This window comes from Protopterus annectens, chromosome 7.part0 (genome assembly GCF_019279795.1).
Source record: "Protopterus annectens isolate FY-2018-M chromosome 7.part0, PAN1.0, whole genome shotgun sequence".
In the NCBI taxonomy this organism is placed as follows: Eukaryota; Metazoa; Chordata; order Ceratodontiformes; family Protopteridae; genus Protopterus; species Protopterus annectens.
Window position 1 is genome coordinate 636,188,228 of NC_056739.1, and position 27,358 is coordinate 636,215,585.

At 35.5% G+C, this 27,358-nt stretch overlaps 1 protein-coding gene across 1 annotated transcript in view; it reads left to right on the forward strand.

Moving 5' to 3' along the window:
- GATM (glycine amidinotransferase) overlaps positions 1–27,358 on the forward strand; it is a 587,158-nt gene that overhangs the window by 469,444 nt on the left and 90,356 nt on the right. Inside the window, exons 5-8 of the mRNA XM_044077207.1 lie at positions 10,236–10,373; positions 10,533–10,697; positions 10,783–10,846; positions 10,974–11,090. Coding sequence (XP_043933142.1) covers positions 10,236–10,373; positions 10,533–10,697; positions 10,783–10,846; positions 10,974–11,090 — 484 coding nt within the window. The remainder of the gene's footprint in view (positions 1–10,235; positions 10,374–10,532; positions 10,698–10,782; positions 10,847–10,973; positions 11,091–27,358) is intronic.

Sequence of the window (27,358 nt, forward strand, 5' to 3'; positions counted from 1 at the left end):
TGACCTAAATCTGCCATTAAATTTTTAACCTGAAAAACTATCCTTTAATAATAGCATGCTTTAAATATGTGGGGTACATACTTGTGTAAAGTAAAATAACAATACTAGAAATGATTTTGTTATTGATGATAGTCTACATTATGTTTTTTCACCCTCTTTGTAGATCTCCACATCTAAAAAATAATTTAAGATCTGTTGTAATGACTGTAAATATTAAAAACTTCTGTACTTCTGTTAATTTGATATAAAAATTCATCCAACTCTGTTATTCCCCCCTTTCAAACAATTTTATTTTATTTATTTATTTTTTTAAATTTGTTGACCGGGAGTGTCCGACTGGACGTAGATCCATTTTCAGCGGAGGCCCGGGGAGAAAAGCTCCACAGTTAAAATAAACAGACAGTATTTACATTGGATTGCATAGTGATTAACAATTTACATAGCAATTACTTACAACATATTTACAGATGAAGAACATAGTACATCAGTAGACAACTAGAATCTTTATCTGTGAAGTGCATACCAGACATTAACAAATGTTACAAGAAGAAGAAGTTTGTGCTGTATAATAAGTACTGGCTTATGAGCATCTGAGCTTGCTATAATCAAGGTAGTTAGTGGAGTGGAAAGAAAGGTAGTGGTTGGATGGGGTGGATGATATTAGAGTGGGAGTTGCAAGGGCATAGCCAGCATGTTTTTAGTTGCACTTTTAGTAAAGTTTTGAAGTGGGTGCTGCATGATGGTATGGAGGTAATTGTGGGTGGGAGTGAGTTCCATAATTTGGCTATGGCGCAAGAGAATAGTGCTTCACCAAGTGATTTTTGCTGCTGGATCTTAGTGGTCTGGTGGTGCGATAGGGTTGGAGTAGATTCTGGAGGGATGGGACATTTAGTGGATGGTTTACTAGTTTGTGGGTGAGTGAGAGTTGATACCACTGAAGGAGGTGAGGGAGTTCAAGCCAGCCCAGTTCAGCAAGTGATAGACAGTGGTGACTATGGTAGGATGCCCCTGTGGCGAATTTGGCGATTTTGTTGTAGCAGGTCTCTAGCTTGTTTAGAACACATTGCCTTAGGTTGGTATATATTGGAGAGGCATAAAGTAGGGTGGAGATAAGGTGGGAATTTGCTATTGAAATCTTTGCTGCTTTGGTGAGAAATTGCTTATTTCTGTATAACGCTCCTAGTTTTTTGTGGACTTTTTTTATAGTCATGGATATGTGAATGTCAAATTTTAGTTTATTGCCTATTTCCACACCTAGAAATTTGCTGTGTTCAGTTGGGTATATAGTGGTTTTGTCTTTTGCCGTGATGTTAAAGTGACAGTTGTTTTGAGTATGTTTGGTGGGTTGGAAGATGAGTAGTTTAGTTTTGTTTGGGTTGATTATTAATCGGGCATCGGATAACCATGTTTCAACAGAGGAAAAGGCTTCCTGTGTGACTTTTTGCAGTTTTGGTAGGGACTGGGCTGAGCAGATGATGGTCGAGTCATCTGCGTATTATATGAGTGTGCCATGTTTGGTGGCAGAGGCTAGATTATTGGTGTAAACAGAGAAGAGTAGGGGTCCAAGGATGGATCCTTGGGGAACCCCTATGGAGACAGGTAGTTGGGGAGATATGTCATTCTGCCATACAACGGATTGTTGGCGGTCAGACAGGTAACTCTGAAACCAGTTGGTGACCGATTGTGAGAAGGATAGGTTACTGAGGACAGAGATAAGTTGTTTGTGTGGGACTGTGTCAAATGCTTTAGATAGGTCTAGGAAAGTAGCAGAGGAGAGATAGCCATTGTTTTTATGCTGAAGGATAGTGTTAGTAAAGGAGAGTAAGGCAGTGGTGGTGCTATGGTTTGGTCAGAAACCATGCTGAGTACTGGAAAGGAGGTTGTTAGTAAGGAGGTAGTCTGAGACCTGAGAGTGTATGCATCTCTCTAGTATTTTGGAGAGTGGAGAGAGAATAGCTATGGGGCGGTAATTGGTTAGTTCTGTGGAGGGTCCGCCTTTGTGGAGGGGAATTATATGTGATACTTTCCACAGTGTGGGAACGTAACTTTCTGACAGAGATCGGTTAATCAAGATGGATACTGGGTAGGCCAGAGCATCAGCTGCGATTTGTATGTATTCACTTGGGAGGCTGTCTGCTGCTAATTTGGTGGGTTTAAGTTTAGTTAAGAGTTTTTTTATGTTGGAGGTAGGTACAGGAGAAAAAGAGAAGGCAGTGGGGAGATTACTAGTTGAAAGTGTGGGTTAGAGGGGAGGGGGGTTGTGTTGTTTAGCTAGTGATAGTATGGTTTGGGTGAAGTGTGTGTTGAATGAGGTAGCAATATTTTCTGAGGAGTGAGGGATGTTAGGAGGAGGGGTACTGACTTTACCTGGGTGGAGGATGGAGTTTATGGAGGACCAGAATTGTTTGGGGCTGTGCTGTGCAAACAAAAAACAAATCATCAATAAAATGAAAAAAATTGGACATATGGCTGTAAGCTACTAATTTTGAGTAAAATGTAAGTTTCCCAATATGCCATAATTAAATTGGCATAATTCAGTGCCATTCTTCCCCCATGGCTACCTCACTAGATTAATGAAAATAAAATCCTTCAAAAGAAAAATAAATGATGACCAAAACAACTTCAATGCACTCTATCAAAAATGTATGCTCTCCTAATAAATAGTCATTAATTTGATTTAACATAAATGCTGTCCATTCCAAACCTACTTCATGGAGTATGATTGTATATAAGGAATGAGCATCCACTGTCACCAGAATTTTACTTCCTTCTACTGATTTCCTTCTGATATTATCTAAAAAAAAAAAAAAAAAAAAAAAAAAAAGAATCAAATTATGGCATTTCTTTACCCAGTGTAAGTAATGCGCTGTCTATAAATTTAGATATTGCCTCTAATTTATATGCTGGTGCTGAAACTATTGGTCAATAAGGCAGAAAATGTTCATTTTTATGAATCTTTGGTACACCAAAAAGTTTACCTATCTTAGGTTTGGATGTGTAAAAATATGAATACATGTTTTTCTGTAATCACTCCAGCCAACAATTTATCATATACAGCCACACATCAATTTGTCTGTAAGCTTTATAAATACTATTCTTGTTCACCTTAGTGTAAAATGAGAATCTGCCTAATCCTTATTGTTGACAATAACCATAGAACTCCCTTTGTCCACTTTCATAATCCTGATATACTGACCATTAGAAAGTTCCTTTAAACTCTTTCACTCTAGGAAAGTAATCTACTACTTAAAACAGTTCTAATGTCCTTTTCATAACAGTCTCCGAAAATTTTAATGATCGGATGTAAGGGTAGGTTGTAAGTGCTAGGCAATACAACATCTCTTTTTTGTTGGACAGTTCTTGCTTTAAAAATAATTTTTAAATTAAGCTTAATGGTAAAAGTTTTAAAATCCAAAATCGTACTGACCAGCCAAGACATGGCAGTTGGAATAAATGAATAATCTTTCTGTAGAACACTGATTTCACTCTCTTCCAAAAGTCTCTATGACAAGTTTAAAAATTTGTAACTAAAAGGAATTACTTTCTGGGTTGCTGAACCACTTCTTTAAGTCTGCTGTCTTTCCTGCTGTGTGTCCCCGTTAGCAGTACTTGAACTATTTGTGCCCATGTTCTGTTTGTGAACTGCCTGTTGTTTACTGATGGAACTTTGTTCTTTTGTTGTCTGTAATGAATGCTTGATGAGTTTCTATTCCTTTTCTCCTGACACTTTTGTTCCAGTTTCCTTGATCTCCATAGTAAAAAAAAAACTTCCTCTTGAACTGGGGATGAATATAAATCAGTTCATCATTCACATGTTAATTTCCTTCTGCTTTTCCACCCCTCACTCATGAGATGTCTCCCTGAATCAAGGTCTCCCTTAAGCTAGAATCTTTCCCATGAGCATATTCCCTTCTGTCTCTCTTAACTTTCTTCTTTTTTAAATTACGATCCAACTGATTAACCTTTTCTTTTAAATTGTCCTATTTGTGTTGAATCTCCTATCAGGAGGCTGCCAAGCTTAATTTCTGCATTAAATCCTGTATCCACTTGTCCAATTTGTCATTCTCAGTGATAGAGTACTGCCTTAACAGTTTAATAAAGGCTAATCCAGCTGCTTTGCATTTGTTGTACCATTGGGCAAGAAATTCTGCATTGTACCAACTGCTGGGTTTGTTGATTACTTTTAAACACTTTGGTGCTGTCTTGACCCTGCAGTTTGATCTTTTCCCAGCAGCCATCATTACAGTCATCAATAAATACATTATTTGTTATTGCATATTATTTCTCTTTTCAATAATTAGCCAATTTTTGTTAATTTCTCTTTTGGTTATTTTGTGTTAAAATACTATGTTCATGTAAGAAATATTTAAAATATTTAAACTCTCATGTAAATAAGCTCATGTATAGATGCTTTTACCCTGCAATTATAAATGTACATCATGTGCAACTTAAATGTGGGCCTTTTCTCCATGGGTCTCTGCTGAAAATGGGCTTTACCCCAGTTAGACTTTTCCCAGTCAACAAAGACAAATAAATAATTTTTTTTTTTTTATGGAATGAAAAGTTCAGGCATTTTAATATTTTTTTATGGAATGAAAAGTTCGGGCATTTTAATATAAATGGCGGGTTTATGAATATGTATAGGATAGGCAGCATTCCCTATGAATATGCAATAAGAAATGTTAAAACGGTTTCTATTGGATAATTATTTTTTAAATAGGGTATATTAAGTTGTAATTAATTTGCATTAACTGTTTTTGCATCTGATGAAGTTCAAGTTTGAACAAAAAATGCAGTGATTCAGTTAAAGCATTTACTGCAGTTATTCGTTGTGTTGTCGTTTGGATAATAAATTGTGTGGTGCTTTTACTACTTAATTTGGCTCAGAGGTGCTATTTTTTGGACATTTTTATTTTTGAGAAAGTTAAGTCATTATTGGTCTATATTTCCTTTTCTGGAAAACATGAAGACAGAGTATATGGGGATGATTCCTCATTTGGGGATCCATATTAAACCCCTTAAGACAGAGGTATTGTATACAAAAAGATAAGGAAGGTGATTTAAACATGTGGTGACCTATAATTCTATAGTTCATGACCATTAACTGAAACAATTACTGGACATAATTTGTTCCATTCTGATAGAAGAGTTCCACGAAAAAAAGATACTAAAGCAAATAAAAAAATAACTTAGTATGAGGATCATGGAAAGTTTTGTTATGGAAAAATATGGTATATTAATAATATAGCTAAATATACAGTTTAAGAGTTTAAATTCATACATCCATCCACAAGCCCTTTTTCCCATTTTTGCACATGAGGTCAGGGTAATTTTAGGAATTTAAATAATTTAAATTAAATGCTGATAAGTTCATTGAGAATAATGGAAATAATATCTATTTTACTAATACTCAAGATTTTTATTGATGCTGTCTCATAAAAAAATGTCAATTAAAGCAAATGAAATACAAATGGGGATAAAAGATAAAGAATTTCTTTATACAAATGGTATGAGATGGAGGAATCACTTGAACATGTTTTTTGTGCCACAGCTTTAAGCGATTATTTGCATAGTTTTTTTTTTTTTTAAATGGAGAGGATAAAAAAAGTTGAATGAAATAAGTGTAATTTCTGATTATTATAACAATTTAACAAAAGAAGAAAGTCACTGAATGGATAAAATTGTAGTAATTGCAGCTTAGACATTGTGATGGGGATATGTGATGAATGTCTGTGTAATACATGGGATAATTATACGGGACTGAAGTGCATATCAACACAGATGTTTGTAAAAGTGCATTGCAAAGATGAATGTATTTATGTAAAAAGTTAAGATGTACTTGTCTACATTATTTATGAAGTACTTCTACGCTTTTTGTGGGGGGAAGACTAATGATGTGACATACATGATGGAGGTAGACAAGAATGCAGAACTGTGTGCTGAAGTAGCAGTAGCTGTACATTCTGAAATGAATTTGGATGTAGCAGACCCTGTGATAATAACACCGGATGATAATGATTTGCAGGATTAGACTCTTAAAAAAAATAAGCGAGGAGGGACGTTTTGGAAAAAATCAGCTGCCAAGTAGTACAATAAAAAATTGATCACCTTTCTGTGAGAGTGGTAACGCATTTTCTGGATATTCAGTGTTGCAGGGTTTACAAATTTGACTAGGCTGTTCAGAGACTAGTGTGTCTGTTGGTGTTGGAACAACAAGTGCTGCAAGGGATGCAAGGAAGCAGGAATACAGTGCTTTTCTCATATATTCCCATTGCAAGGGATGCAGGAAAGCAGGAATATGGTGCATATTCATGCATTCCCATTGCAGCATGCAATCAGAGGGATATGACTGGAGCAGAGAATACAGGCAAACGAGACCTGATATGAGAAATCAGACTAAGAAATGTGTGTCAATAGAGAAATACATTGTGCAGAAGAGACTAGTGGAGCATTTAAGTTGTAAGGCTTAGTATATGCACTGGATGGTTCATTTGAGAAGTAGACAATTCTGTGAAACGAGATTTGAGTTATGTCAGTTGTCAATTTTGTGACAGTACTACAAAAATAAGAAACATTTATATCCACAGAATGAGTGCATTTATATAAACATTAATTTCCAAAAAAGAATTGTGCAATTTAGAACTGAAGAACAAACTAAGCTAAAGTAACATTTCCAACATATGTGTGTGCAGGTAGAATCAGTAAAGAAAATTATGGCTGAAAGAAGTGTATGGACAGAGGTGTCAGAGGTATGAACAATGCAGAATGTTGTAGACAAATGTCAGAATGTACAGTGTGTTATTTTGTTGTTAAACACTGGGGAGTCAGCCAAAAAGTTGTTACTTTTGTAAGGAGGAACCAAAGGTGACGTAAATGCTGCAAACTAATCCAATTCACGTAAACCAAGAGAAATACGCCAGGATCAGCGAAGCTATAATACACCCTTTAATTAAACACAACCAGCATAACGAAAAATGACAAAACATGAAAAAAACTCTGAAAAGCCTGAGCAGTTGAATTAAAAACAGTTGTAAAAGTGCATTGCGATTAAGCGTTTTCCTCCACTCAATCGTGGACTTCTTCAGAATCGCATACTAACCAAAAATAATACATTTTATAGACTTTTTGGCGTCAACATTTTAACATAAATTTAAAGTGATATTCATTCTATACTTTTCTAAACATTGCTTGACTATCAATTTATGCATATTTCCAGTGAAAATCAATGTACAGTATATTACAATACACAATGCCTGAATCAGCATGTAAAAATCAATTTTATACAGTATAACATCACCTATCTTGGATACTGTATACTGTAGTATACAATTTATAATTAAATAGTAGATGTACCTTAAAAATACAATGTATATATTATGATGTGAATAAAACCTATTGTAATTACCTTTCCACATGCTATATATCTAATAACACTCATACATTTATTTAAAAACTAGTAAATGCTTATGTAAATTGCATATATTTAAGCCATATGATAAAAGCATAGAAACAAGAAAAACAATAACAATAACATGTACCTAACTATTAAACCAGTAACTGCAAAAAGGCAATATGCATGATAGAGAATAAATGCCCTAAATAAATATAATAAATTGTAGTTAATATATAATGATACTGAGGAAAGTGTTGAAAAATAGTATTAAAAAGGTCCTATATCCATTAATTTGTAATAAATATATATATATATATATATATACATATATATAATAAATATGAATAAATATAACAAATATAAAATATAAAAATATGTGTAAGTAATGCAGAATTGATTACTATAATTAAAAATGTATATTTATATATAATGTATATATGTTAAAAAAACAATTAAAATGCATTAATAGCAAAATGAGAATATGAATCAATTCAATAACTAGATATGTCATGCCTTACATCAATAAAATACTCTATGCTAGAAATTGTCAATGTTATATATTCATTTATTCCTGGTTTTGTGGATGCATCAGTTAAAATTTGCCATTGGTCCTGGTGTATTTCTCTTGGTTTACGTGAATTGGATTACTTTTGTAAGGAGGAGTCACATCACTAAGGGCTTTTCATCCAGAAAAAAGGAGGTCATTGTCCCACTGTATTCATCCCTCATTAGACCCATTATAGAATACAATGCCCCGTTTGGTATGTACCTCTCAAGACATCTGCAACAACTGGAAAGGTCGCAGAAATACCTCACTAAAAGACTCACAGGCCTAAAGCAGATGCCCTATGCTGACCATCTAAAAAAACTCCAGCTATACTCTGTCACATATCGTCCACTCAGAGGCAATCTCTGCTTAACATACAAGGCCATGTCAAACCCAGAGCTGTTAGACATGTTACACTTAAAAAAATCCCAATCCCTCAGAACCACACACTCCAGGGATCTAAACTTTGTCATCACAATGAACAAAACATGCTGGAGGGATAGGTTCCTGACCCAGAGACTCCCCAGACTCTGGAATAAACTGTCCATACATGTCAAGCAGACATGTCAAGCAGGCCCTCTTCGAAAGGAACCTTGATGATTGGATGGGAGATAGGAAATTCACCCCCGGGGATCGCATCAGTCATCAAGCTAGACAGGGGTCCAGGGAATATTGTGGGAAGAAATAGCCAGGGAATTGTTATGGCTAGGCTTGTATAGGCCCTAGGGCCGATAGCCTCGTACCAACCTATGAACATACTTGTGTGGGAAGGAGTGAGATTTAATAAATGATTGTAATAAAATAAGGTGCAGACAGTATGGGGAAAGGGGACACACTGTAAAAATTGTAAAATGCAATGCACAAAATGTTTAAAAAAGCAATGGCTTGAATGTAAGTAAAAGAAGGGAATGGGTTAGAAGAAATACACAAATTGTAAACATTCTTGTGCAGTTTCTGAAGTAACTATGTCTCAAGGAGAATTTTATAACTTGCTGTTTCTGTATTTGCCTTTTGGTCCAGGTTGTAAATGAAAAATGTCTTTGGACCATGCACCTACCCAGTTAACAAATGTATAAGTAAATAAATGTGAATGTGCAAAATGTTAAAAAATAAGGAAATAGAAATGTAAAAAATTTGAATGTTGAGAGGAAGAAGAGAAATGGTAAGGGGAAAAGGAATTAAGGGGCATGTCTATTTGAAATAGAGAAAAAGCACTAGAAAAGAAAACTGAAATGTGAATTTAAAAACAATTTCTAAAAGGTAAGATGGTAAATTTGTTATACTGTCATACATGTTAACAGTACTGAGTAACCTATGAGAATTTATAGATTATGAGTGGTGTAAGAAAAAGATTATATAATCTGTTTGTTAGATATAAGATTTTTAAATGACAAACACTTCAGTTTCACCCACTTTAGGGAGGAGAGTTGATATGGAGTCTGGAAAAGAAGGAATGTTCTAGAATTGCCAGATTAATAAAAAATGCCAAGAGTAAATTATTGGATGTTACAAAAGGAGATCCAGGAAGGAATTGCTAGATTAACAGCAATGTGTATGTATAGAAGTATGAAAGAAAATGCAACTCTATAAAGAGTTAAGTATGTGACATTATGTATGCAATAAGGATCAAAGGGTGCGCACACTACAGATTTCACTGATGGGCAAGTGCCTTAGAATATCTGAGCATCTGGTTATATCTATACAATGGAGGGCATTTGAATTCTTTTTTACAATTTGAAATTTTCATTGTGTAGTATATTTTAATGTAAAATCGTTCCTACTCCAGTTTTAACTGATTGATTTCTATACAGGGTTATATCATTTTCACTTTGTGAATTTTGGCGTGGAATTTGCAGGGTAGTCATTTAAGGGACCATCCTATCAAACTGGCATGCTATTACACAGTCTGGTTTATAAACAGGTGTTAAACACTACACAATGCTTTGACTGAGTTATTTAGGTGAATGAGTCCTGCTATGGAATATATGCATGCATGTGTGCATGTGTACATGCATGCACAAATCTGAAGTTGGAATAAGAGTACTACATTTCATCAAACACAAATCTCTTTTGAACATCAACAGAAAATGGCTAGCAAGTTAGAATATATAAGTATATGGTATATCTGTTTTGTGTGTATGAGTCAATGAGTTGATAAGAAAATTAAAATAAAATATGTATGTGTAACTGTATAGTAGTATTTATGGTAGAGGTTACAGCATAAGTAAAAAAGTGACTCTACCAAGCATCTTTTTCTTGCACTAGGATATATTTGTCCTTCCTTTGTCTGTACAGGATTATCCAGTTCGTAGTGTTGAAGACAGGCACAAGCTTGCCGCTCAGGGAAAGTTTGTAACTACTGAATTTGAGCCATGTTTTGATGCAGCTGACTTCATGAGGGCTGGAAGAGACATTTTCGTGCAGCGAAGTCAGGTAGGAGTACAACATGAATCTGCAGTTATTTCTTTTTATTCCACTACATGCCACTCTCAGCACTTCTTTTGCCCCGTTTGTCTCAATCCTCTTTGAGATACACACACATATGTCAGGCCAAATTTGCCACATTTTGTTTTTTTGTATTACTTTCTCTAGGTAACAAACTATATGGGGATTGAGTGGATGCGCAGACATCTTGCTCCAGACTTCAGAGTGCATATTATATCATTTAAGGATCCGAATCCAATGCATATTGATGCTACATTTAACATCATTGGGCCCGGCCTTGTACTATCCAATCCTGATCGTCCTTGTCATCAGGTGAGAACTTTAAGGAAGTAGGAAGCATTTGATCACTGCAAAAGCATGCATCATTGTAACTGAATTCTTTAATGAAATCTTCTAGATTGACCTATTCAAAAAGGCAGGCTGGACTGTGGTAACACCTCCAACACCTCTTATTCCAGATGGTAAGACTTTAAGTTTCTTTCCTTATGTTTGTTAATGCTAGCTCATTACTTGTTTTGCACTAATGATTATTGCAGTCATATGCAAATACAGAATTGATGCCACTTGTCCTTGTCATGATTTGTACAGACCACCCCCTGTGGATGTCTTCCAAGTGGTTATCCATGAATGTCTTAATGCTGGATGAAAAGCGAGTTATGATGGATGCGAATGAAGTCACAACTCAGAAAATGTTTGAAAAATTAGGTAAGAACAGTCTATTTCAATATATTTGTAAAGGAAACTAGTAAAGCTATACCAGATTGGTATTGTTAATATCTACATCTTATAGCGAAGTCAACATTTTGTAGATCATAATAAATACCTAATAAAGAAGGCTACATGCTAAGAAGGTACAGTTTTGGAGGTAAACTTGTGTTTTCAAAAATACATTCCCTGGAATAGTTAAGTTTAGAAAAACATCACATCATCAAAGGCTTCTAAAATTTGAAAGGTACAAGGTATTAATAGTGAAAAAGCATTAATTAAGTGATAAATAAAAAAAAATTCAAACAGTTGAAAAATATACATAGTTAGCATTGTAATCCAGAAGATGAATTAGCTTGGGACATTCAGCACCTAGACCATACTTTGAATCCCACAAGTTGTGTGGCATGTTTTTCACTTTGAGACCAGAATTTGAATTCCACAAACTGCATTTGTTTGCCTGCATAGCTGAGTAAACCACAAACACCCCAGAAAATTACCAACTGCCAAAAGATAATTTCGAGGGGAGGTTAAGAAGCACTTATTAAGAGAAAGGGTGAAGATCAGCTGAACTGCTGAAAGCACTGGTGTTATTGAAACAAAATTCTAGGTAAGCTCATCAAAAGTTTGTACACATTAAGAAAATAAAGATCACATGAAGGCAGATGGACGGTTAAGCAGATGTATGCCAAAGTAATGTGAACAACTGACATTCTGACACAAACCGGCTTGAAAATAGAACCACTCTTTCTTACCAGCTTTGCATGTATTTGTTCGCTTGTTCGTTTATTAAGCAGGTTGGTGGGCTGATTATAGGCAGGATAATGATGATTCTGAAAGTGTGCTGAAGCTAGGGTATGGGCAAAGGCAAATACACAGAAGTATTAAAAACAAAGCAGTGTATATAAACATACATTATTAATATCTTTATTCCTATTTCACACACAGTAGTTTAATACCTAAATATGAAGTCATGTAGCAACCTATGTTTCACTGAATGTTACAGCAGCTACTTAATAAATATTCTCTAATTATATTTTTGTTTACTGGGGAGGTGGACTGGATTGTGGACCCTTTTCAGCCATTGTTTGAGGCTGTTTAGTAGCCAAATGTAGGACAGAAATTTCAGATATGTTTCCTTACAAATACAGCTGTATTATTTGAGTATAACAATTAGGCTGAAACAGAACAAAAGAAAAATTAAAATAGCATCAGTTATTTTTCTTCATTTTAGATCAATACATGCAACATGTATTGCTCAGTGTATAGCCGGGTTGCTACCAAGTCTGACAACTGTCCTGATCTGGCTGAGACATTTTAATTTAAATTGCAAATCAAAACCATCCAGCTATTCTGGGATCCCAGTTAACATTCCAGTAGTCCAGAATTCCCCAGTCTGCACCCAACCTGGATGCAAGCTAAGCCTGACAACAGAGTGTCAGCCAGATGTATGCATACCATTAAAGATTTTTTTTCCAAAGTTAACTTGAGAACTTCTGATTGAAGAATTAACTATCAATATGCTGCTTACTGTGCTGGAACTAAAGTCTTCTTAAGACACTAAGGTCTTGATACTGGATTTTGCTGAAATCAAAGTCTAGTTATAATTGCATTCAAAGTCTGTTGCCCACAGAAACTTGCAGAATATACACTGATGCAGCATCAAACTCTGTCATAAAAGCAATAACTAATAAATGACTTTTTATAACAAATCACAAGAACTACTGTTACAGCTTCAAGTACTGTGCTACTTTACTTCTCAAACAGCATGGATGATGTCAGAGATGCAATGTTTGTTTGTGTCTTTTGGCTTTTCCCGGTTAGGGGTCACCACAGTGGAACTCCGGTCCGCTAATGATTGGCAGTTGATTTTTATGTACCGGCATGCCAGGCGTGACGCACAACCTTCAACGAAGGTCCGCCCATTCACGCATGTCTCCACGCAGAAGACGCTCTAGCTGAGAATCGAACCAGACAGCGTCTTACTATGAGGCGACAATGCTACCGCAGCACCACCACCGCGGTGATGTCAGAGATACAATATTACCTCGAAACAAATGGGTGTTCCTACACAAATATCTCTAACAATGTTATCTGCTATAGTCTCTTTATAGTGGTTTTACATCCTGTTTTTCTCCTTGGTATTCTATTTTGGTCTTTGTATGAAAACATCTGTTTGCTGGTGTTTGCAGAAAAAATATGTTTTTATCCTGTAGAGAAATAATTCTGCTATTGTCTTTCAAGGAAACATCTTGTGCAAATGCTAACTTGATAAAAGCATATCCATTAAAACTTCCTTGTTTAACAGTCATATAATAGAAACATGTACAGATTGTTTTCCTGTTGTCCATTCTTTAAAGAAGCTGCATACATCCTGTTTTTCATATTTTTGCTCTTACTATGTGAAATGCATACATCCTGTTTTTCACATTTTTGCTCTTACTGACCATGTGAAATGCATACATTCTGTTTTTAAGTCTGTAAGAGGTCAGCTTTTTTGCTAACAGTGTCAAAAGCAGACGTTCTTGCTGATTCTGTAGGAGACATGTTCATTAAGCAAATTCCTTATTTTTCAAGCCACAGTAATTTAGTATGGATGCTAATCACATATTGGTAAATTCTATTTCTACATTTAAGCAAGCTTTATTTTATACCTTATTTAAGTTACATATTTGTAGCAGAATTACTTTCAACCTTAATACCTTGTTGAGCATACTCTAACAATTCCCTCTTTTGTTTTATTTTAAACCCGGGATACAAATTCAGCATTATTTGATAATGAATCAAAAACTGCTACCCAAATGTGAAAACTCCTGTATAAAAATACAAAAACAATAGTACAAAAAACCAGGAGTGCAAAGCGACAGAACAGGATCCACATAGAATAATCTCCATACTGAACCAAAATGCACAGCAAGCAGTATACACTTCACCAGGCTGAGCCAAAGTACAAAACAGGCAGTTTTCACTTCACCGATTAATGCATACAGTCTCACAAATGTAGGCACAAGGTAATCCTCATTCAATGCATTATATGATAATACTTTTTCATTATTACAATTAACAACAGTAATTTGACTAGCTCTTGTTAAGCAGACTTTAATACATGTAAATAATATGCAACCAAGCACTACAATAACAATAAAAGAAATTAAAAATATAATGATCTTTCCTGTCCATCCTGTAAACAGACTACTAAACCATTCACTCCAATCATCATTCCATTTTTTTCTAGTATGTTGAGACACTTGTGCAATCACTTCTAAATGTTCTTTTACAGATTCTGTTTTGTCTGGAATAAATGTACAGCATTGTTCTCCTATTAAAGCACATGTACCCCCTTGGGATGCTAGTATGTAATCTAATGCCATTTGATTTTGTAAAACCATAGTTTGTACAGCTGTCATTTTGAAAGTAATGTCAAGGACTGCATTGAAAGTGGCATTTGCCAATACCTCAACTAGTCTGGATAGTTTTATCAGCTCCCAGATGGCTTTTGCAGCCACATACCAAGGCAAAATACTTGCCCCAGAAATTACATCATCTCCTAAACCCATATCTTTTAATTTAATATAATCAAGATTTTGATGACAGATACGCGGTGTATCTTCGGTGTCTAATGGGTTTTCAGGACTTTCAATCACAGGTAATATATCCCTTTTCTTTTTTGCATTTCTAATGCTTCCTCTCTTGGTAATTCTTTTACATGATGCATTGCTGGTACCACTAACCCTATAATAACAGGTACCATCCCATCCCTTTGGTGACCATTTACAAGCATATTTGCCACAGATGTAATATACCCCATCTGAAAGCACAACACTGCTGTTTACCAGACTGCCATTCACTTGCCACATAGTAGGAGTTTTATCATGTACAACTGTAAAGTTTTTATCTGTTTTACTTTGCCAACATGCAATATTGGTTTTACACTTGTTTTTATCATTTTGTGAAAAATGAAATACTGCTGTGTCACTTAATATTAACTGACCCTTAACTGGTATTAAAATAGGAAAACCATGAAAAAATACTCCATGTACTGGTATGTGGTTGTGAAAATTTATCCTTTCAATTGTTTGAATACAATAACTATTACCCACTGGAACAGTTCCGTTTTGTTGAAAACGTGATTCCCTGCACTATAGCAGACAGCTGTACTCTTGCTTTAAATAGCTGTACATTTACGACTTGGTCTCCTGCCTCATTTATTAATACATTCCAACTACTAAGGGAATTTAGTGGAATAGGTATTAAAGGCATGACCCCTGTTAATTTTGGTATTAAACTACATACCCAACAATTAGAAACATTTATGCTTTTTGCATACCAACATTGTCTTGCTAAAAAAATGTATTAAAAGATGGTGACCAGTCTTGTTCACTTTTCCACATTTCTTTACTTTCTTTTTTATGTAATTTTATGGTTTCATTAACAGATTGTAAATATAATTTAATGCTAAGCAATACAATGATAATTAGTATGACAATTATTATTGCTTTAAAAAATCCTTTAAATAAAATTTCCATTGTCAATTGATTTTGCCTTTGGTCATCCATAACTGGATTTCCAAAAGGATGCACTTTAAACCATGTCAATTTCATTATGTTTTTTTTCTGTTGGAAACCTACAAGAGAATGCACAATCAGATTTACATTTCTCACTGTTTTTGATCATTCTTAGTTGATCTTTATGTACCAACATTGTTCTGTTTTACTTTTTTCCTTTGATTTTGTACACTAATGGTCCAATTTGTTCCACTACTTCAAAAAGGACTTGCCAATTGGTAGCCCATGGTCCTTCCATTTGGAACATTTTTACCAGTACTTTTGTTCCGCAGGGAAGGTTTTCTTCAGTTGGTAATATTGGCACCTTTTTCCACAGATGGAACTCCTGTTCCCTTGCATTATAGCCACATATGGTAGCACATCGTTTATTGCCATTCCTGATGTTTGCTGATTTCTAGCATGGTATAGCTGGGTCAAATGGTAATTGTATGGGCATTTTGCGGCCTGTCATTATTTCATATGGGGAAATACCTGTTTTGCTGTTTGGTGTCACTCGAATACCCATTAAAATACCAGGCAGATGATGTATCCATGTATTGCTCTTTTCTAAGCATGCCCTTTTTAGATGTTCTTTTAACATCTGATTCATACGTTTTACAATGCCATCAGATTGTGGGTGGTATGGTACATGAAACCTTTGCTGTATGCCTAACAAATTACACATTTGTTTAATGAGATCACTAACAAACTGTGGGCCATTGTCTGACTCTATGACCCGTGGCCATCCCCAATGGCAAAAGATATTTTTCCATAAAGCGTCTGCAGTTACTTTTGCCATTATTGTTTTGGTAGGAATTGCTTCTACCCATTTTGAGAAAACATCCACTACTACCAGTAGGTATCTATAACCTCCCTTTGCTGTTGGCAAAGGACCTGTATAATTTATTTGAACTGCATACCATAGCCCATCTGCTGGCTGCACCCGATGTAACTGAGGCTTTTTGCTTTTAGCATTTACCTGCAGACGGATTAAACATTCTTCTACAATTAGCTTGCAGACCTTTTTTAAATTTGGGTTCCAATACTTTTCTTTTACAACTGCCCATAGCTTATAAGCTCCTACATGTCCCAGTATTTGGTGATTTAACTTGACCAACTGGCGTGCCAACTGAAATGGTACATTTGGCAACTGTAACCCCTTGGAAGTAGTGTATACATAGTACTCCTTTGGTGGTATTCCTGCTAGTTTGCACTGATCAGTTTCTTCCTTTAAGCCCTGTTGTGTTTGTATATTTACAAGGTCTTTTTCTATTGACTCTTCATCTAAATCTTTTAAGACACCATCTTCTACAATGGCATACTCATATTCTGTAAGTTCTTTTCCATTTTGTGCTGCTTGTTTTGCCAAAGTATCAGCTAATGCATTTAACCTGTAAGTTTCACTGGTTGGCTTTTGATGTGCTTTTACTTTCAAAATGCTGTACTGTCCCTGTTGATTTGATATTGTTATAACTTTATATATACCTTTTAATACTTCAGCATGCCATAATGGTTTACCTGCACTATTCACAAATCCTCGCCTTACCCAGGTTTCCATATGCAGTCTTAAAGAATTTACTACATAAGCACTATCTGAAAAAATGTTAACAGGGTTGTAATACTGTAGCACATATAGTACTGCCTCCAGTTCAGCTCTTTGAGCCATGTGTCATGGTAACTTGATTAGTTTGGGAGAATCCAGTTGTGGATTCTCTGGAACTATGGCAAATCCTATCCAGTATCTGCCTTTGTCCCAATATCATGCTCACCCACAAAGATGGATGGCTTAAAGTGATCAAAATCAGATGTCAAAAATTGCACATCAGATGACATTATCTTTTCTAAACAGTTGTGCTGTTTCCCTTTATATCCCATATAATTGGACAAATAGAATTTGTCCCCTGTCTGTATAGTGACAGTATTCATTCTGAAAAGTGCCATCCATTTTGCAAAGACTGCCTGACTTATACCATATGTGATTTTATTCATTTCAAAATTGTCTATCAGACCTTTTACTGCTTGATGTGGTGTTTGTACTATAATGCTGGAAAATACAGTTAGATACTATGTGTAAATTGTTATATCTTCTGTGATATATCTTTTGATAGCATTGGTAAAACTGGAGTTTTTCTCTCCCAATTTCTGCCATCCAGAGTCTGCTATGTTTAAATTAAGTTTGCTTGGAAAAAAACATTGTAAATTTTATACTGATTGTAAGATTTTATTCTTTTAATTGTAAAATTACCAGTATACATATTATTTGATGTGGAGCTTTTCTCCCCGGACCTCCGCTGCAAATGGACCTCGTCCAGTCAGACTTTCCCGGTAAACAAATGTAAAGTAAAATAAAATAAATAAATACTCAGTTTGTTTAATATCCCAGTAAATGGCTAATAATTACTGTATACATGGGCGGTAGCCCAGTTCTACTGGCATCATCTTCCTACTACAGAAAGTGATTGGACGTAATGTTTTTTTCCATTCTACTGTTGCTATCATGTGGCCATTCCTGTAGTAATACCACAGACAGTGTTTTTTCCCTGCTGCTGCTTGTAGTACAAATGGTAACTTTGGTGTAGGTGCTATTAATTTTGTAGCTTGTGCTAATTTTATTTTTATTTGTGAAAATGCCTCCTCTTCATGGGGTCCTAACTCTAAAAAGATGGAGTCTGTTTGTTCCTGTAACATTTTGTATAGAGGAGCAGCCACGGCTGTATAATCCTCTATAAATTCCCTGTTATAATTCATGATTCCCATGAATTTAAGTAGGTCAGCTATAGTCAGTGGTTTTTCCATTTGTAAAATGCCTTGCACATGCATAGGGTAAGGAGACCTTCCTGTCAGTTTTATAATAGTACCTAGAAACTTGACTTTTTGTGACAAACTGAATTTTTCACTTTTAACCTGCTGTAGAGTATGAAAAACTCTTTTAAGAAGCCATACATGCTCTTCTACTGTATCTGACCGAATCAAATGTCATCAATGTAATGTAACACTGAATAATCCTTTTCCAAATGTTGTAGAATGGATCCTACTGTCTGATGAAAAATAACTGGACTATTTTGAAATCCTTATGGTAACCTTGTCATGACATATTTCTGGTTTTTAAATGTAAAGGCAAATCTTGGCCAATCTTTTTTTCTGAGTGGTACTGCACAAAAGCCATTTCCTAAATCTGTTACTGTAAACCACTTACTTTGTGACTTAATATGAGCAACCAACTCTGGGACTCCTGGAATCAAATGTGCTCTAGGAGTAATATATTGATTAACCTTCCATAAATCAATAAGACAATAACTATCATATTTTTCTTGACTGGCCAGATTGGTGAATTTGTAGGACTGCTGCCTTTTTGTATAATCCCTTCCTTTTCCCATTCTGCAATACATTTTTCCATATGTTATTCTGCCTCCCTAGGAATAGGATATTGTTTTTGAAAAGGTGGTATATAATCTTGATCACTTCCTTCCCCTACTGGGCTTTCTAGTTTCCCACAATCACTGGGACACTTGGACCACAGATTTGGGAATTGCTGTTGTAAACACTTCCACACATCCTCACTGTCTGTATTCACATATCCTGTAGGTTTGTCAGGTTTTTCAGGTATAGAGATTGCATAGCAACCTGTACTTTGCTCTCCCCTCATTTTCTGCTTGTCTCCTATCAACAGGATTCCATTAGGGAGATCAATTACTATGCCCAAAGGCCCTAAAATGTCCATACCAATAATGGTAGTTGAGCAAGATGGATGCATTAAAAATGCATCCTTCCTTGTCTGTCCCTCTTGGCTAAACTTTATGTACACATTTTGGCTACTCACTGCATACCAGTCTGTACCATTAAATACTGAAGTGCAAACATTTTTTATAGGATTCACAGGTAACTGTCTATTTGTGACAGATACTGCTGCTCCTGTGTCTAATAAGACATTCATCCACAGTGACCCCTCTACCCAGATATCAATCAGTGGTCGTCCATCTTGACCCTTTTTAAAAGTAGTCAGTAAAGATACCAGAGTGGGGGGGCACATCCTTATTGTAAGGAGATCCACTCATCCTCCCCTTTATTGTCAAATGCAATATGGCATACCTCATGTTTTGCTTGTCATCTTCCTCTGTGTCTGAGTGATCTACATATTTAGGCTTTTCAATCTCTTTTCTTAACCGTTGCCTAGCTATTCCCTCTGCCTGTTCTATCAAATGCTTCGGATTTACAGGTGAAATTGCTTGAAAATCTACAGGGCATACTTTCCCATTTCCTGTATACTGATGGTCCTTATAGCTATTTATACCAGTACTGTAAGGTTATTGTACATAATCCTGCTTTTCTGACTTTTCTTGTAAACTTTTTGGTTATGTTTTTGGAAACACCCCCTGTTTTTCCTTCTTTTTATGCCAGGCTTTGTAATGTTCACAATTTTGCTTAACATGTCCAATTTTTTTATTTCCAAAAGAAGCATGTTGGTGCCTTTTGTTCATTACCTGTGACTGATCCTGGTGCTACAGACATAGAGGCAGGAGCTGGTGGTGCAGATGCAGCTTTTTCTGCTGGAGGTTGGTCACACCACCATTGCCTTCCCCTGTTTTTTACTTCACAAATTACCTCAAATGGCTCACTATCATCTTCAAATGCAAAGGTATAATGTCACATCATCGGCCATAGTCCGTCCCCTCATTTATTTTTGCACCAATTCAGTCAGGGTATCAGAATTGTCTTCACAGATACATTTAATATCCCCTGGAACCCCTTTGACTTGCTCTAAAAAGCAATATATTAGCTGTTTTTGTAGTTCTCTTTTTCCCATGTCTCTGTCTGATTTTTGATATATGATTTGAAAGGCAAGCCTAAAATGTTCACTTTGTTCCATTAATTTATCTGTAATAGTAATTTTGAAATTATCTAATATCTTAGCTGTGAGTGGCTGCCCTTGTGTAAATGCCATTAGAACAGCTGTCATATGTCCTACTTTAGTGTTTAACTGATAAGCATCTTGCTTTAACTGAATGAAAGTTCTAAAACATTTGGGTATGAAAAACCAGAAACATCTAAGTAATACATCTGTCCATATACCAGATCCTGCTGTATATGCCATCCATTCTCCAGATGCAAGCATATTACAAAATATGCCTTTTTTATCATTCCACTGTGGCAAACTCTGTAATAACCTAGACTGTGTATATAAATCTGTAGTGGTTCCCTGTCCCTGTTCTATAATTTGGACTGGTTTTGTGTTTTTTAACTCTTCCTTAAGCTGGGATATCAAGACAGCATTTTGTAGGTTAGTCTCTCTTAATTCATCTAATTCCTCTTCCTTTTCCTTCAAATGCTGTTTAAGGTCTGTCATTTCTGCCAGTAATTGTTTAAAGGATGTATGATACCTGATATTAGATTCCTCTGTTGACTGCAGGGCTCCTATGCACTTTTGACAGAGGTCTTGGATGTAATTCCTGAACTTTTTACACTCACTTTGTTTGTCTTTTAAGAATTTATTCAATTCTTCTGTCAATTTATCATGAGACTTGTTTCTGTCCTCATCTGTATGTGTAATTGTGGCATCATTCCATGTTTGTACATAATTTTTAAAGGGCGTCACAAGATCTACAAAGGATTCTGTCAATAACAAGATGTGACTGTTGTAATTTGGAAATTAATGTACTAACAGGACATAACTGCTTTACATCTGGATATAATGAAAACACTTTACCCTTAGTTAATTCTTTATCATGAAAAGCTCCGTTTTCACAGTCTATTTTCTTAGCAATATCATGCAATACTTTTTTATGGCATAGCACACAAAATGCAGTTTCTGTTGAATCACACAATAAACATTTACTATGATATACCTCATTTTTTGTTGCAAATACCAATCAAATGTTACAATCCACTTACAGCATGCCTGTATGTCAACTTGCCCTAACAAGGTTATACATTTACTAATGGGCTGAGTATACCAACATTGCAATTTACTCCATATTTTATCTTGTTGTTCTGCTACATTAAGAATAAAGTTTGGCTTACTCTTGCTTGAATTCTGTCTAATAGCATCCATACTAAAAATGTGACACAGAAAAAGGTCTTACCAGTTGACCAGGCTGTTGTTGCAGATGGCTAGAAATTTTTCAGAGTCACTCAAGAAGCTGATGAAACACCGCAAGCAGTGAACTGCTGTGAAAAGTAGATGTCTACCTTTTTGGAGAATTTATGGCACTGCAACTTTCCTGGACAGCAGGCTCAATCTGGATTCAAACATCTGAGAATCTGTACTAGTGCAAGCTGCATAAACTGGAGTACTTCTGTTTAGGATTTACACATATGTACAAATGTTAGTTACTGCAGTTTGACTGAAGTGACCCTCTGCAGGCCTTACAACTCCCTCTGTGTTCGAATGCAGGCTAGCTTGCTACTAAAGAATTAACTATCAAGGTGCTGCTTACTGTGCTGGAACCAAAGTCTTCTTAAGACACTAAGGTGTTGCTACGGGATTCTGCTGAAATCAAAGTCTAGGTACAATTGCATTCACAGTCTGTTGCCCACAGAAGCTTGCAGAATATACACTGATGCAGCATCAAACTGTCATAAAAGCAATAACCAATAAATGACTTTTTATAGCAAATCACACAAACTACTGTTACAGCTTCAGGTACTGTGCTACTTTACTTCTCAAACAGCATTGATGATGTGAGAGATACAATATTACCTCAGAACAAATGGGTGTTCCTATACAAATATTTCTAGCAATGTTATCTGCTATATTCTATAGTGGTTTTGCATCCTGTTTTTCTCCTTGGTATTCTATTTTGGTCTTTGTATGAAAACATCTGTTTGCTGGTGTTTGCAGAAAAATATGTTTTCATCCTGTAGAGAAATAATACTGGTATTGTCTTTTAAGGAAACATCTTGTGCAAATGCTGACTTGATGGAAGCATATCCATTCAAACTTCCTTGCTTACAGTCATATAATAGAAACATGTACAGATTGTTTTCCTGCTGTCCATTCTTTAACGAAGCTGCATACATCCTGTTTTTCACATTTTTGCTCTTACTGACCATGTGAAATGCATACATCCTGTTTTTAAGTCTGCAAGAGGTTAGCTTTTTTGCTGACAGTGTGAAATGCATACATTCCTGCTGATTCTGTAGGAGACATGTTCATTAAGCAAATTCCTTATTTTTCAAGCCACAGTCATTTAGTATGGGTGCTAATCACATATAGAACTGTAGCTGGTAGTCACCTGACTGAAAACATTAGTAAAAAATAAAAAACAATTACCGAAACCAGTGCAGTTAACCTTTTATTGCAATCCAAAGTACTTGCAATTCAAACAACCAAGCGCTTTTGCCAGATAATCCAAAGGCATCTTCAGAGTTGTTTAAACATTGTCTCCAAACATGTTAAATACTAACAGATACTGTTTGTAACTACACAACTGCACTGGTTTCGGTAATTGTTTTTTATTTTTTTCTAATGCTAATCACATATTGCTAAAATCTATTTCTACATTTAAGCAAGCTTTATTTTATACCTTATTTATGTTACATATTTGTAGCAGAATTACTTTCAACCTTAATACCTTGTTGAGCATACTCTAACACTGATAGCTCAGCTCATCCTTTTCCTGTTTGGTATTGTCATTGGACATGGACAGCACTGGTGTTTTTTACACTATAGCTATGATTAGTGACTCAGTCAGATGGCTTAGCTCCTCCTCCTGTTTAGAATTGCCATTGTGCAGCATTGTTTTTTTTTTTTTTTTTTTAATATTGCAGTGAGTAGTGACTTGGTCACATGGCTCCAATCCTTATTCATAATGTTATTAAAGTTAAATACTTGTGATTAATTTCATTTGGTCACTTGAGCCTCAAGTCCTGGGTTAATTTCATCGATCTGACTGCAGAAACAAGTGGTGCCATCTGAGTAACAAGTGACAACTAATTTGGAAGTGAAATAGATCACAGCATTGGCACACTTTCAGAATCATCATTATCCCAGCTGGAGAAGAAAGCACAGGCAATAGTAACTGTCAGGATATCCAGTACAGCCCTAAGTTGTCAATGAGCTGTACTTTTTTTCTGCTGTAAAATTAAACGACTTTCAAATTGTAACATTAAGAATATGTTATGAAGATAAGAAGCATAGTTTATTTTAAAATATGTAACAGTTTACAAAGGAACGAAATAATGACTTGCCATACAGGTATGCTTACAAGAGTATGAATTTACCAATATTTCATGTTTGTTTATCAAGTTTTATTAGTTAGGTATTACTAATTTTTGGTGCAATTAAATTAGTTGATGTATTATTTTAGGTTATTAATTTACTTTGTAATGTGTGTTTTGTATGTCTAGGGCAGGTTTCCTACCAAAAGTGAGAGGCAATTAATTTATTTATTAAAGGAAAACAAACTTCTTTTAGAGTATTATCCACACTTATCTGGTATTCCACATTTCTCTGGCACCTGGTAAAGGACTGTAGGTGAACTAATTTCTTTCTTCTTTGTCCAGCATAGGGGAAATACAGTACAATGCATTCTAAAGTAATCCCTTGCTTACACTTTGGGTTGTAAATAATCAGGAATGGGGTTAGTGCAATTAAAGGTAAACGGTGCAATCACTGTTGCAGTGATACTGGTGTTCTCTTATGTTTTAACACAATAATCCTTTACCAAAATATAGACAATGTTATTTTTATGTTAAAAAGTCTTATGTTTGATTAGCTGTCTTTCCGGTAACTGTCCTAAATGTGTTTTAGACCAAAAGAAACCAAGAAATTGAAAATGTAACTTCTGAAACATATTCTTCATTTAATAATTTTAATACAAGTGTACAGCATTGGTTATCACATTACATACAAAAAAACAGCTTTTAGTACAAGCGGTGTGTACTGTAAACTGCAGTGACTTAAATTCCATGAAATTCCATTTAGACAGGCTATTTTCAATATGTTACACAACTTGTTTTAGATGGACAAGTCAGACACAATTTTCTCCAAATTTTCTTATCAATTCTCACCTGTATCGCAACACAAGCACATTCTGTACATGGACCTTTGTACCCTGGGGTCTTTAGCCAAATGCATTATGGTTCCCAAATTTCTTTAAACAGTCACATTCTTTTAAAATGCTTGAAATACTTTACATGCTTAGCAATATTTTCTTAGGGCACTGTACATTGAAAGAGTCCATGCTCTGAAAAGGTTTTGTACCATCACTGTACAAAACATGAACCAAAGGGATTATCTCAAGACCTGTTCTGTGGTTCTATTGAAAATTAACCCTTGCTTCTTGCTAGAAGGTCTAAATAAAAAGATGTTGATTCTTTCTTAAACCAGTAGAAATTTTAACAAGTTTTAGAAAAACTTGCTTTTGGTTATTTTTCTTCAAAGAATGCTTGTTCGGATTAGCGCTTTTGTCTTCTAGAACTGTTGATGGATCTGATGAAGTCTATAAAAAGGAATCAGTAATCTGATTAAACTTTCTTTCAAGAAAACTGACTAAAGGATCATTTTTCTGAAACTTGTTAACGTTTTGACCTTTCTTAAACTAGCAGAAGCTTTAATAAGTTTCAGAAAAATTTCCGTTTAGTTATTTTTCTTCAAAGAAGGTTTGTTCAGATTAGTGCTTTAGTCTTATAGACCTGACGATGGATCTGATAAAGTCTATAAGATGAAAGCACTAATTCGAATAAACTTTCTTTGAAGAAAATTTACTAAAGGCAAATTTTCCAAAAATTGTTAAAGCTTCTGCTGGTTTAAAAACTTTTGAAAGGAACAAAATCTTTTTATTTAGAATTTCTAGCAAGTAGCAAGGATTCCGTTTCAACAGAAATCCAGCATCACTCTTGAGATAATCCGTTTGGCTTATGTTTACTTTTCTTCCTGGGGGTGGCCTCTAGGCTTCCCATGTTGGCTTAGCTTATTTTGGTTAGCTAGCATTTCATGGGGCTTATAGTTTTTGAGCAAAACATGAAAAACATTTATTGAAGAGCAGGAGAGTTTCTTTTGGACAAAATGCCCAGAAACCAGATGTGCAAGACAAGCATCACATGCAGGCCTACAACATGAATGCACAAGTCTTTCAACTTTCTATGATCAGCTCTTCACCTTCCATATCTCCAATCATATCTTTCTCAAGAATCTCAGTATATTTATCATGGCTGTGCATCAGGAATCTTAGTTTAGATTTACTCTTGATTGTCTCTGTGTCTCTGATAATTTAGCCATGAGTATATGTAATTTATGTCATTAGAGGTCCCTATTTTTCAGAGGCTTGTTCTCATTCTTTCATCTGGAGGTTGGCATGTATGGTTGTTATATAAACAAAGTAGGGAGAACAAACAGAAAGACAAGAAAGTAGTTGACATGGGGTAGCTTAAAGATGTTTAGGTAACCTGTGACTGTTTTCAGTTAGCTGCCATTAATTGTAGCTGATGCTTTGGCATTTATGTGAGTGATGTGTAAGAATAAAGTTTTGAGTGGTTGGAAATAGTGAATTTACTTAAAGACAGGAGAGTCAGGCCTCTGACCACATAATCTTCCATGGAGTGTGTGCAGTTCTGTATTATGGAAGGTTGTGATGAAATACTTTAGATACAGGCTGGAAAATGTTAAGCTAAGCTTAGAAGATACTTTAAGTACCCCAGTGGCCTCTTTCTCTCTCTCTTAGTCATATGGCTTCCATGGTGAAATAAGAGGATTAGTTCTGTACAGCAAGGAAATAATGGGATTGTTCGTCATGACTATATAGACGTATCATTTACAAGAGCAGTTTCTGATACTGGTAGGTGATCAAAACTTTTCTGAACAGAGAGAAACATAACCGGGTAAATAAGGAGGTGGTACATAGAGCTTAACTTAGAATTCACTCTTAATTACAGTTTCTTTCAATCATCTGGTTATAAGATCTGAATTGTGGCTTAAATGAGGGTGAGGAGGCATTATTCCAAGTGGCTCACAGATGGGATGCAGGAAAGCAAAATAGGGGAATTTACCTCCACAAAGAGACCAGTCAACAGAGGAGTCTCCCCCCTGCCCAGGGTTCTGTGCTGTGAACTCTCCTATTTGGCATCTAATTTTATGAAGTAAAGCTAATGCCAAAGGGATCGGACTAAGTTTACAGATGACTGCAAGCTAAGAACAGTCACTGAACCCCCAAATTTTGTTCCAAATACACAACTGGTGCCAAAATCATGGAGTGAAACTAAATGTCAAAAAATGCATTATTGTATTCTTTGAGAAGTTGTCTACCCCAGGGAAGTACCACATTGGCAATACATCCATAAGACTTGACCCAGTTCTGGATTTGGGAACTTATGTGGACAGTGACCTAACTTTTAACCAACATGTGTGCATTGCAGTAAAAAAAAGTCCTTCTATATTGCATATATATAAACAGACAGATTATCTAGGATGTCATTGTTCCCCTTTACTCTGCTCTCATTGGACTAGTCTTTGAATATAATGGTCCCTTTAGCAAGGATGTACCCAGACACATGCAACAAATGGAACAACGGCAGAGGTATCTTCATAAAAGGATGCATGGCCCAAACAATAAGTCATGGGCCAACCCAAAGTTATGCCACTATACTCAGTATTCTACAGAATGCAAGAGGTGACCTGTGTTTGGCATATAAGGCATACTCTGATCAAACAGGACCAGCAGAAAAGAAGATACTCCAAGGACAAGGCTGTTTATATAAAACTGAAAAGAAGTCCACAAAAATATCCAG